Source organism: Vigna unguiculata, chromosome 4, assembly GCF_037176805.1.
Source record: "Vigna unguiculata cultivar grain cowpea cultivar isolate G323 ecotype 2 chromosome 4, ASM3717680v1, whole genome shotgun sequence".
Lineage (NCBI taxonomy): Eukaryota > Viridiplantae > Streptophyta > Magnoliopsida > Fabales > Fabaceae > Vigna > Vigna unguiculata.
The window spans coordinates 42,727,916-42,741,873 of NC_140795.1; the positions used below are offsets into that span (position 1 = coordinate 42,727,916).

At 34.3% G+C, this 13,958-nt stretch overlaps 1 protein-coding gene across 1 annotated transcript; it reads left to right on the plus strand.

Annotated features, from left to right (window-relative positions):
* The first annotated feature begins 5,858 nt into the window (after window positions 1-5,858).
* LOC146887252 (receptor-like protein EIX2) lies at window positions 5,859-9,647 on the plus strand. The gene has a single exon (XM_085672336.1). It carries the CDS (start codon window positions 5,934-5,936, stop codon window positions 9,465-9,467), a length of 3,534 nt encoding a protein of 1,177 aa, XP_085528462.1. The 5' UTR covers window positions 5,859-5,933; the 3' UTR covers window positions 9,468-9,647.
* The last annotated feature ends 4,311 nt before the right edge of the window (window positions 9,648-13,958 follow it).

Consider the following 13,958-nt stretch of genomic DNA (forward strand, 5'->3'; position numbering starts at 1 on the left):
AAGATATAGCATTATAACTCTTAATAAATAATATTGAGCTAAATAATTGTACATTGTTAATAAACTTATAATAATAAAATAAAATTAAAATTAACATAATTTTCAAAGTAACTATTTATAATTGTAATAAAGACCTTTCGGAGAATAAATTGCATTTATTTTTGTGTATATTTTCTTAATGCAGCCATAGTTTCTTATACTATTTTTATACTAAAATTGAGTTATTGAAACTTAATAACTTATTTTATTGGAAGATGATATAACCGTTATTTTTGACAACTTTTCTCACTACTTGATGTGACACTGCTTTCTGAATTTTAATTTTTTTTTTTTTGCACAATTTCTAGGAAGTAGGTGAAGGACAAGGAGAGAGAGGAGTGGAAGTCATGAGAGAAGTGGAGAGCAGTTTGTTCTTTCTCCATTCCTAGGTTTGTTCTTTCTCCATTCTTAGGTTTGTTCTTCCTCTTTCCCCCAAGTTTTTTCTTCCTCCATCTCTGAAGTGTCTTTTTCGTCCATCCCCTAAGTTTCTTCTTCCTCCATTCTCCAAGTTTGTTGTTCCTCCGTTTTCGAAGTTATTTTTCAACATGGTCATTATTTCCCGTTGGTGGAGCAGAAAAAGTATTGGGTTTACCCACTGCAACATGGTATTCGTTGATGTTTGTGTAAAGGAAACATTTTTGTTTCCCTTTTTGGAGAATATTTAATAAAGTGTGTATTTTTTTTTAACAGTGTTGTTCAAGAACAGAAGCCAAAGGTCACTTCCAGTTCATGTGCAAAGCAGTAAATTCTGTAGGATTGATGTTTCCAATTTATATACGAAACAATATGTTCGTAAATGCGATCTTATATTTTCCCTCAAATTAAGCTATGAAAGTCTCGAGATTAACCAATTTGATACATAATTAATCAGATTCACTCGTTATACAATCAATTCGTATATTACCACGATCTTTCACAAACCAACCATCACATTTAAACCAATTCAACCAATATCAAAAACTAATTATCACACCAATTCCTCATACTACACACATCAACCTATTCAATTCCAATCACAAACATGTATAGAAATTTTACTAGCTTTGCTTATCTAGTTGCCACAATTTTTTTTTATTCTAAAATTTGATTATTCAAATTTAATGATTTTTAGTTACATGTTCCTATCGATGTACTAATAGCTTTTAGTATTAGCCATAAGTTATTTCTGATAAGGGTTGACGTATACTTTTCCAAGTCTTCTCCAAAACTTCGACTACTTTCTGCTTCTTTTCTTTTACACGTAACTTTTTTTTTTTTTAATATTTTCAATGTTTAAAATTATATATTGAAAAAAAAAACTTTATCTACTTTATGTACTATTATGAACAAGAACTGAATATGTATAATATGCCAAACAAAATAAGATGAAAATAAATTTGAAACTATTGCAAATGAATTTAATTTTTATGCATATGTAAATATGTTTTTATCGTCAATTTATTTTTAAATAATTTCAAATATGATTTTAAAAATATTTTCCACAATAATCAACAACTCCACGTAAAGAAGAGCAATCAATAATAGGTGCTTACTATTTTATTTATACAAGACGTATGAAATATCAATTTTAGACCTTTTTGCATTAGCATAATTTTCAAGGTCTTTTTTTTTGTTTTTTTTTTCCTACAAAGTCGTATAAGGAGGGACCATGCCACTTTATAGAATTCCACAATCACTGTCTAATGTCTTTTTTTTTCTTTTAATTCTGGGTCATTTTGACCAAGAATTTGTAAATATGATCCTTTGAAATTTTTTTTGTAAATATGGGTCATGTCATCAAGGAAGGACAACATTAAAGGTGAAGTTGTCCTTCCCAACGCCGGTTTCCTTTTTTTTTTTAGTTTTTTTTTTTTGTTGAAAATCGAAGTTGCTAAGTAGGAGGCCGATTTTTGTACTGAAGTCGTCAGGCAAAAGACCGGTTTCAGTTTTTTTCTTTTTGTTTTAACGTTGCAGTTTTATTTTATTTTTTAAAAATTTTCAGTTTTCTTTTTTTTTAACCTTTAAAATTTGATCCATTTATTTTACACAATTTTCTTAAGAGTCGTTATTACATTTAATTTGTTGGGGTTAATTTTGTTATTAGTACAATAAATTAATTTTAAAAAATACGTTACATAATAATAGAAATAACATAATTTAAATTCACAACCTAAAAATATATAATAAAAATTACATAATAAAAATAACACAATAAAAATGACATAATAAAAATAACACAATAAAAATGAGATAATAAAAATCAACTAGAAAATAGGATAAAGCAATAAATTACTGACGATAAGGATAGTTGCCCCTATGATGTCCTTCATTTCTATAATATGAACATTTGCTTCGTCTATTTGGATTTGGTTCATCCATCTCATTATGGATTCTATTAGTTGGTGGTCTTCCCCTTACCCTACGACGCATGTTTGGGTCTGGAATGAAATTTGGTCCGGTGTATGGTGACCAATATGCTTTATTCCTAACCGGATGAAATTGTATTTCATATGCTTTGTTGATGTTGTAGAGGCTATAAACTGGATGGATGTATAAGGTTAGGTCTATATGCGAGAAAGAGAAAACAACTATTACGTGATGACAAGGCAGTCAAAAAGCTTGAAAATGACCACAATCACACCACCAATCATTTAATCTAACTGTAAAAGACATTGGTAGGCGGTGATCATGTGGAGAAAACATCTCTTGAACTTGAAATTCATTATTTTCTCTTGAGTATCGAAGAACTTGACACATTCCTGCTTGTTGTTGATTTTTTCCAATGATAGCATTAATTTCCTCTGTATATTGGTGGCCTGCTCGTAACATGGAGTTTGCCTTAACCCCTCTCTCAACAAAGCATGTTGCGGTCCTTTCAAATGTTGCCTTAATTAGAGCACAAATTGGTAATGAACGAGCTCTTTTTAAAATAGAATTCATACATTCTGCCAGGTTTGTTGTCATGTGCCAGAATCTACTACCTCCATCGTAGGCCTGAGTCCATTTTTGTAGTGGTATCCTGTCGATCCAAGATGCCACTTCTGGTGAATGGGATCTCAAAGCCGCCAATTTAGCATCCAATATGGGTTGTTTCACCTCGTAAGCTGTAAAAATGCAATTATATTAGTTAGTTTAATTATTGAATGTGGTGAATGAAAGAAAAATTTTATTACCCATATTCTTTAATCGATTTTTCAATTTGTGATTCTTGAATTTTTTGTTGAAATTTTGAAGCAATATGACGCATGCAATATACTGATTGCAGTCCATCTGCTTCCCATTGTACTTCTTCAGATTGTAGGGCTGCCAATATGCCTTTCCCCTTGTCTATTATCAAGCAAAGGTTTGATTGTGGTGTAGCGTGCTCCCTTAAGAGTTGAAAAAACCATATTAAGGCCTCCTTTGTTTCTCCTTCCACTATTGTGAAGTCCAAAGGGAATATATTACGTGACCCATCTTGAGCTAGTGCTGTTAGCAATGTCCCTTGATATCTTCCTGTTAGAAATGTGCCATCTACTTGGACAATTGGCTTGCAATAGTTAAACTACTTGGACATCTTCTTGTCACGTCTGCAGCTAGGGTACATGTCATGTATCTACTTAGGCTAGCTGACTTGAATGTAGTCAAGAATTATAGTTGGGGGTCTGCAGTTTTGGCCTGCCTATATCGTTGCCTAGATCATGGCATTCACCTACGCTAAGAAAATATTGGTGGATGCATGATCTTGTTACAATGTTGGGCTTGGGAGAGGATTACTTCTATTGTCCCACAACTTCAACCTTTAAGTGATCAGGAGGTGGCTGATGGGGATGGTTTCCCTGTCTGTAGAAGGTAAAAAGCTAACTTTAAAATTTTTTTTTCTTGCCATTTAACTAACTTGAAATTACTACATTTTTTTATGTGGATGAATGTAACACATCGGATAAATCCAGCTTCAATTTCAGTTACTAAATTTCGGTTGAGATTTGATCAACTACGTACAAGACAGGTAATACTTAAGGTAATTCAAAGCTTTTTCTTTTTTAACATTTCAAACTAATGTCTACAATTTTGATTCAGTTCTTGTGGAGGCCTTACATTCGACACGAAGTTAGTCGATTGATTGTGGTTGACATCCCTCCGGTATCCAGAGCAACAGTCCCAATAATTTGCTTCGCCACAATAGAAATCCATCAGGCAGATAAGGTGATGCGTCAATTTGGTTTAAGATAAAACATTCCGCCTGAGCCGGTTAACCTGGATCAAGTTCACAAGAATGACTTGAGGGGGAGAAACGACAGAGATTGGGTAGGACATCATCACCAATGGATTGCAATTTGGAATGATCGACAAAATCAGATCATTCAAGGTACACCGTTCAGCGGAAACAGCCATTTGCGTGATGAAACACCATATATGCAGTGGTACATAAACCACACTATCCGCTATATATCTCCATCGACAAAATCTTCCAACGATGAGGTTATTTATACTACAATGTTGTACATCTATTTATCATACATACTTATTCATGACAATAACCATATTATTTATTTTATAGTACGATATGTCACAAGAACCTTCCCAGCCTGCTTCACAATCCTACACTGGCCATGTTGGGTCTTCTCCAGATTTCATACATCATCCCCAACCCTTTTTCGGACAATCGCCTATGGGTCAGGGTCAAATGTTTGGACATTCACATCCTCAATTTGACAACCCATCAAACACCTCATTCCAACACGTCCCTTCTTCATATGGTTTCTTCCCACATCAGTCAAGTTATGGTGTTGGTCCATCACATATGTTTGGCACCACAACCATGACACCACCATCTGCCTATTATCCATGATCTTCATCATCAATGTCATTCTATCCTCCGCCAATGCCTTCCCAATCACCACAAATTTTGAAAAATGTCCAAAGTCATCAAGATGAAGATGATGATGATGATGAACCACAACAACAACAACCACCAAGACGTCCCAATAGACCCAGAAGAAGATCAACATGTGGAACTGGAGGACATAGATGATTGTTTTATTATTTTCCAGTAACTAAATTATTGTATTTTATTTTTTAATTAGTTTAAAAGTATATTAATGTTTTTTTTTTAATTTATTATCATTTATTGTAAAAAAAAAACTCAAAATGAAGTCGTCATCTGCAAAGACGACTTCACCACACGCCAAACAAAAATCGTTCTTCTGCCTAACGACTTTGTTTTAAAAAAGAAAAAAACTGTCATCATGGAGGACGACTTCACCCTCAAAGTTGTCCTCCCGTCCTAGCGACTTAACCCAGTTTCGCAAAAAAAAAAAAAATTGAGGGACTTTTTTACAATTTCGAGTAAAAAGGGACCCCAAAAAAAAAGCCCTGTCTAACCTAACGTGGAAGATAATTCAACAATATATTTACAACAAATTTGAATAAAAAATAAATATTTTATTCGTTAAATTTAAAAGATTACACATACTCGTATTTAATATTTTAAACATAAAAAAAATTGATTTGATCCGGAAAAGATAAATGAATGTATATGGTCATGATAAATAAGTTTTCAAGCTTCTATCTATTTACTCTGTTTTGTTTTAGAATACTTGCAATCATGTAATGTAATAATAAAAAATATTTATCGATTTGACTTAAGAAAAAATATGTATGCTGCTATAATTACTTTTTTATTCTTTCGAACAAAATAAGGAATTAAGATTCGTGAAGTGATGAATTGTTTCGTAAATAACAAAGAAAGATCGCCTTTTTTATTTTAATTTATTTAATTTTGTAATTAGAGATTGAAATCGTCGTCTCCACTTCTATGGTACTTTGTTTGGTGAGTTAGGGATGGATGAAGTGTTATATATATGGTTATAGACAGAGCTAAACTCACAGTGCCATATTGAGTGTGTTTGTTCCAATACCTTCCCTTTGTGACAATGAGGAATCCAGTTGGTCTCAAATTCATGATGTTTATGTTCATGATGTTTATGGTGTGTTTGGTGTCGCAGGTTGTTTATGGTGAAGAAGAAAAAGTAAGATGCATAGAAAGAGAGAGGGAAGCACTTCTCCGATTCAAGGCTGCCATTGTAGATCGCTATGGCATGCTCTCTTCATGGACCACTCCCGACTGTTGCCAGTGGGAGGGAATTCGCTGCAGCAACCTCACCGGACATATTCTAATGCTCGATCTGCATGGAGAAGTTCATGAAGAAATTACTTTCAATTTTTACATTGAATTTGAGTCACGACGTTTTATCAGAGGAGAGATCCACAAGTCGTTGATGGAGTTGCGACAATTACAGTATTTGAACCTCAGTTCCAATTCATTTGGAGACAACAATATTCCAGAGTTTCTTGGCTCTCTTACCAAGTTGAGATACCTCGATCTTTCATCTTGTGGTTTCAACGGAAAAATTCTAACCCAGTTTGGGTCTCTTTCTCATTTGAAATACTTAAGTCTTGCTGATAATTATTTGGAGGGTTCAATCCCTCGTCAACTTGGAAACCTCTTTCAGTTGCAGCATCTTGATCTCAGCAGAAATCATTTGAAAGGGAAAATACCAATTCAACTCGGAAATCTTACCCGGTTGCAATATCTTGATCTCAGGGCCAATGATTTGGAAGGGAATATACCAAGTCAACTTGGAAACCTGTCAAACTTACACGAGCTTTATATTGGACATGGTGGAGCTCTAAAAATTGGTGATGGAGGTCAGTGGTTATCTAATCTCATTTCTTTGACTCATCTTTACATAATCAGAATATCAAATCTTAATAGTTCTCATAGTTGTATCCAAATGATCGGTAAGCTACCAAAATTAAGGGAACTGAGTTTAAAAGATTGTAGCCTTTCTGATCATTTTTTCCTTTCGTTGAGGCCATCTGAATTCAATATTTCTGCTTCCCTCTCGGTCCTTGATCTTTCCAAAAACACTTTCATATCACCAATGATATTTCAGTGGGTGTCAAACTTCACTCCCAACCTTGTTGAGCTTGACCTTAGTGGTAATCTCATGGAGGGCTCTGTACCAAATCACTTTGGTTTGGTAATGGATTCGCTTGAGCACCTTAACCTCTACTCTAACAGATTCAAGGTTGAAGTTTTCCAATCTTTCATGAATATATGCACCTTAAATTCTTTAGACATGGGTGAAAACAGATTTTCGTCAATTCTTCACAATTTGTCTAGTTCTTGTGCTAGATATTCCTTACAAGAATTGGATCTAAGATTTAACCAAATCCACGGTTCTTTACCGGATTTCTCCATGTTCACAACTTTGAAAAGATTACAACTTGCTGGTAATCAATTAATTGGGAGGATACCTGAAGGCATATTACCATCTCGATTGGAGTCATTATCACTCGAATTCAACTGTTTAGAAGGTGAAATTCCAAAATCATTTGGAAATACATGCACCTTACATTCATTGGACATGTCTTCTAATAGATTGAGTGGAGAGTTTGCATCGATATTTCAACACTTGTCTGTATGTGCTAAAAATGTGCTACAAAATTTGAAGTTGGGAGGAAATAATATCAATGGTACATTTCCTGACCTTTCAGGATTGTTAACCCTGAAAATATTAGATCTTTCACAAAATCAATTAAGTGGAGAGATACCAGAAGGTAACCAATTGCCATCTCAGTTGGAGTCTCTCTCAGTTGAATCAAACACTTTAGAAGGTGGAATTCCAAAATCATTTGGCAATGCATGTGCTTTGCGGTTGTTGGACTTGTCTAACAATAGCTTAAGTGAAGAGTTTCCGGTAATAGTTCACCACTTATCTGGGTGTACTAGAAATTCATTGGAAATCTTAAGTCTATCCATGAATCAAATCAATGGTACATTACCCGACTTATCTATTTTCTCATCTTTAGAAGAACTATATCTACAATCAAACTCCTTGAAGGGTGTGCTAAGTGATCACCTGTTTTCTAATATGTCAAAGTTAAATTCATTAGACTTATCTGGAAACTCTTTATTAGCCTTGACATTTTCTCCAAACTGGGTTCCACCTTTTCAGTTATGGAATGTAAGACTCCAATCGTGCATCCTTGGTCCAACATTCCCCAATTGGTTACACACACAAAACGAGTTTATGGATTTGGACATTTCAAATGCTGGAATATCAGATAAGGTTCCAAATTGGTTTTGGACTAAATTAGCATTGCGAAACTGGATTTCGATGAATATTTCATCCAATAGTTTATATGGTACAATTCCATATTTTCCAACAAAGAATCCTTATTTTTCTCTAATTTTGGGATCAAATCAATTTGAAGGCCCTATTCCCCCATTTCTTAGAAGTTCCATATTGCTTGATTTATCCAATAATAAGTTTTCAGGCTCTCTTTCATTTTTATGTGTGGGCAATCCAATTGGAATATTATACCAGTTAGACCTTTCAAACAATAGCTTGTCTGGACAAATTCCAGATTGTTGGAACCATTTCAAGTCATTAGTTTTTTTGGATTTGAGTCAAAATCAATTGTCAGGAAAGATTCCTACATCAATGGGATCCCTCTTTGATCTTCAAGCATTGATTTTGAGAAACAATAACTTAACAGGTGACATTCCTTTCTCCTTAAATAGTTGTACAAATCTAGTGATGATAGATGTTGCGGAAAACAATTTATCAGGATCTATCCCAACTTGGGTTGGAAGCAAATTAGGAAACTTGCAATATCTAAGTTTAAGAAGGAATCATTTCCAAGGAAATTTACCACTGCAAATTTGTTACCTGAGAAACATTCAACTCTTGGATCTCTCCCTGAACAATTTGTCTGGACAAATTCCTAACTGTATAAAAAATTTTACTTCAATGGCTCAAAAGGCATCTTCGGGAAGTGGTCATTGGTATAGAGTTGAGATCACACAATTCAAGGGTCCTCTAAATTATGATTTGAATACATTCTTGACATGGAAAGGTTCAGAACACATGTTTAAGAATAATGGATTGCTACTTCTGAAAAGCATCGACCTCTCGAGCAATTACTTCTTAGGAGAAATTCCAAAAGAATTTGAGATTTTAATTGAATTGGTTTCATTGAATTTGTCAAGAAACAATTTGAGTGGAAATATTCCATCAAATATTGGAAAACTTACATCACTTGATTTTTTTGACATTTCAAGGAATCAACTAGTTGGTTCAATTCCAATAAGTCTAACTCAAATTGATCGGCTGAGTATGTTAGATTTATCACATAACCATTTAGTTGGTAAAATTCCGCAAAGCACACAATTACAAAGTTTCAATTCTTCATGCTATGAAGATAATCTCGATCTTTGTGGACCACCACTTGATAAATTGTGTATTTCTGAATTATCGTCCGATGAGAAAAGAAAAGAAATTCACGAGGATGATTATTCCTTTTTCAACCGTGAATTTTATATCAGCATGCCATTTGGATTCATTATAAGTTTTTGGACGGTAATTGGATTGATGATATTCAGAAGTTCTAGTTCTTGAACAATTTATCAGACCAATGTTAGTATTAAAACTAAAGTTGTTCTGTAAAGCACTGAATGCAGCAAAAGGTTACGAGATTTTAATAATGCTTGCTTTTAGGCTATTTGATATTTGTACATTTTAAAATTAATGGGGAAATTGTCCAAATAAATAATATTTATTTTAAATCAGTATCATATTTGTTTTCACGTTTTGTCGCTAAATCATTATGAAAAATTTTGTTTTCTAAAAATTATAGTATTTAATTTCTGTACACTACAAAAGTCAATAAAAAACATCATTCTCAGCAAATAACATACGAATGTAATTCTATTTGTAACATGAATATATTATTTGTTATGATATTTTTTATAATTTTAATAAAATATAAAAATTAAATACTTTATAATTTAATTTAAAAAATAAACACAATTTTTTTTAATAATTTTTAAAAAAAATATATTTAATCCTTATTTTCATTTATAGTTATTTTTTCAATACCAATCATCATTGGTTTTAGAATCCATCGAATTTTTTAGTTGATGTTGACATGAGGATCGATTTATGTTAAAACTTTCTTTCTTTTGTTTCCATATTTTATAATGTCAATTCTACAATTTACAATATAATTATTTATTAAATTTTAAAATTAATGGTTATTTTTACCTATTTTCTATAAAATTGTTTATCTTTTTTTTATTCATCAACAATTAATTTCTCTATTCATTTCACTTCATTTTTAATAAATATAAATTTATTTTATATATTAACTTAATAACATTACACTATTATCACATACTAACATATTATCATTTATATTTAAAAAATGTGTGCACACATGCACGATAGCGTCTGTGTGTACGCTAATTTAATATAATGTCCTTTTGTTCTCTTAAATTATTAAAAAATCAATAATTAAATGAAAACTAAAATTTATTTCTATTTTATTTTATAATTTTGTTTTGATAATAATTATTACAAAAAGAAAAAAATTGTTCAGCTAAAATATATTTCATATTCTTGTCAAAATCTTCAAAATATTATTTTTGTTATAGGAAAAACGTAAATAATTTAAAAATATGAAAAAAAGGTATTAATATTTATTATCAATATGTAAAGTAAACGAAAAACCAAAATGAATATCGATGGACGAGTACAGACAAGAATACAAAAGAAAAAAATTTGTAAAAATATTTTCGTAATTTCACTTTATTATTATGAAGTTACTATAAATACTACAATATAATAATAAAAATAGTATTATTATTATATTGTAGTATTTTATAAATCCTATACTATGTACTTAAGTCATTTTAGTGACATTGTACTTTTGTCAATGTCTTCATAGTTGTGATTACTATTAATGAATGAGTGGTTACTTTACTTAAAATGGTATAGTTTTACTTAAAATGATGAATTAGATATTTATGGGTTGTGTTTTTACTGATTTTGAAAACTGTTTAAGTTTTTTGGTTTATTAAATTTATTTGGTATTGGTTTTGTAAAAAAATAGTTTCAAAAAAAGTCTTTGTTTTTTGTTTTTAAAAGCTAAAAAAGAAATGAAAGTTGATCAGATTTGTGTTGTTTTCTTTATTTTCAATCTTAGTTTTCTTAGAGATAGACATCATCTTAATTCTAGCGTTACTATTATTATGTAAGAAAAAATCTAAAAATAATAATTGTAAGGCCCATTTTTTTTCTGTCTCTTTTATTTTAAGGGTCGCCCAATCTTATGGGTCTAAGGGCTGACCCAAACAGGGAGGATCAGACCAAATCTGTCCTAACCCTAATCCTTGTGCTCACTTGTGTAAAACAGATTCCTCACATCCCTTGAGCTGCTGCTGTCGCCTTTGCTAGGGTTCCAAAGTATACTCAGTTTCACGTTCAGCTTGACCTTGTTTTGGCTCACGTAAATATTCCCAACCCATACTTTTCAATCTTTGGTCCTGTTTCAGTGGGTAGTATTAGGGCTCCGGTATTAAACACCCTTTGTTCACTTTTCCAGCTTCGTAATCTTCTGCTAGAGCTGTTGTGCTCCGCTGTTTGGTGTCGAGGCCGTAAAACTAGCTCATTCTAGGTAAGGGAAGCTAGGGATCTTTGTTAAAGTTTGTTTCTTGCACGTTTTGCCTATGTTTTATGCTTTTTACGAGTGTGGTGCCATTGTGAAATATTAAATGCATGTATGCTGCTGTTTGGGGTGTGGTTGGATGGCTGTGCAGGGCGAACAGTGGCGAGACCCGACATTCTCGCCCAGGCGACCAGGCCTCGCCCAGGCGAGACTTGTAGAGATAGGCCCAAACTCGCGCTTGAGCTCTTGCTCAGGCGGAGAGCTTTCGTTTGAGCGAGACACCATCTCGCTCAGGCAAGAGAGGCTCGCCTAAGTGAGGACGCGTGGGGGTTTGAGGTTTGTTGTTGTAGGCGTAGCTCAAGCGAGGAAGCCATTTTTGGGCGAGGGATATGCTCGCCCAAGCGAGTAGCGGCTCGGTTAAGCGAGAATCCGCGAGCCTCGCAGGGTTTCCCTGATGTCAGTCTCGCCTAAGCGAGACCCTGTGGCTTGAGCGAGACTGGCGCGAGACTTCTCTATATAGTTGTACCTTTCATGTTTTTGGGCCCTTAATTGTATGTTTGGCTTGTTATGCTTTACCTTGGGTATGAACTGTATTGAATTGGGTGACCTTATATGAATAAGATGAAATTATGATTCATGAGTTTTAACATGAGGTGAGCATGATGTTTGTATGGGGTGATTCATGGAGTTAAAATGATGGGTTTGGTATGGGTTTGACATGAGAAATGAGTGAAGGTGGATCAATGCATGTGGCATGGTGCTGGTAGGAAATACACTCATACATTTGTGATTTGAGAATGATGAGTGGAAAGGATTCAATATGAAATACAAGTGAGGATGGATTGTGAAGGTTGACATGATATATATATATATATATATATATATATATATATATATATATATATATATATATATATATATATATATATATATATATATATATATATATACATACATGTGCATGTTAAATAGTACTGGTTTGATTATGATTGGTCCGTGTCAGTGCATAATTCCTTGGAGCCTCTAGGTGAGACTTCCAGGGCCGCGCTTTAGTAGTCGGGACGTAATTCCGTGGTCCCTGTTAGTGGGTGTTCATGGTGGTGCCCCATCTATATGGTCTGGTAAGGATTCAAGGTAAGGTTGCATCCTGACACTCTAAGGAGTTAGTTAGTCTCACTTAGAGCGGACTGACTCTTGTGGTGAGAGTAGCAAGAGGCCTAAAACTCATTAAGGGCTAACCTTGTGCGTTAGGGAATTGATTCGTTGTAACACTTGTAACACATAGCTTGGGGGTGAGCAGAGGTATCCACCACAAGTGCAAGCATCCGCTGAATCTGACCAGATTATAAGTAATCCGGATGAGTCGAGTCGAGTCTTAGTGTAATTGATTGAAAGGTCATAACATGCTTGAATGATGTATGTATGATGGACTGTTATGGTATATCTGATTGCATGATAAAATTACTTTTGGCTCTAGCTTACCCTTCTGTTTTGTTGTGTGGTTTTTTCTCTTGTGATGATCATCAACTTATTGATGTGAGCAGATACGAGGAACACCTGTGGCCAACATGGAGGTGATGGTTCCGCTGCTTAGTCGATTGGACTTGGGCTTTTCTTTTTATGTCTTTTGTTAGGGCTATGGCCCATGTACTATTTTGATATGTACTGTATTTCTGATTTCTTTAGACCTCAATCTTTGTTTTGTTTGGCATCGTGGTGTGCCCTAGGATTCTCTTTTCACAACTCTTGGATTTTTAGGGAGTGAGTCTCTACTCCGCATATCTGATCTTATTATTAATTGTGTGATGTGTCATTGAAATAAGTTTATTGTTTTAAATGGGACGTTACATATATGGTATCCGAGCGGTCATTCCTTAGGTCTGTGGACTTGGATGTCCGCTTAGCTTTCTTTGTGTCTTTCTGAGTGTTCTAGTTAAATTTCTCGTCTTATCAAGCCTAACCAAGTGATTTTCTTGGTGCCAGTAAACTATGGCACCTTCTCGTAGGACTCCGCAATCCTCCCAGGGCGATGTGCCCGATATCGCCAGAGCAATCGAGGCAATGGTAGCTGCTATGACGCAACAAAGCACGACGATGATGCAGCGACGTGAAGCATCCATGCAGCGACAAACAACGTTTCTTGAGCAGCAACAACTGGTGATGCAGCAGATGGAGGCTGCTAGGGTAACTGCTAAGGATGCCTACCGGCAGCACATGGAGGCCCTCCGCCAGTTGGAGGAGAACAGGGCGACTAACCTTGTGTTTGGTCCTGAGCCACGACCTGCAGTCAGGGAGTGAAGCCTGGAAGACTTTCTGAAACACCACCCGACGAAGTTTGGAGGCAAGACCAGTCCTAATGTCGCAGACTAATGGCTAAAGGACATGGAAAGAATCTTCGACGCGAAGATGTGTCCGACAAATAGCCGACTTGCATTTACGTTGTA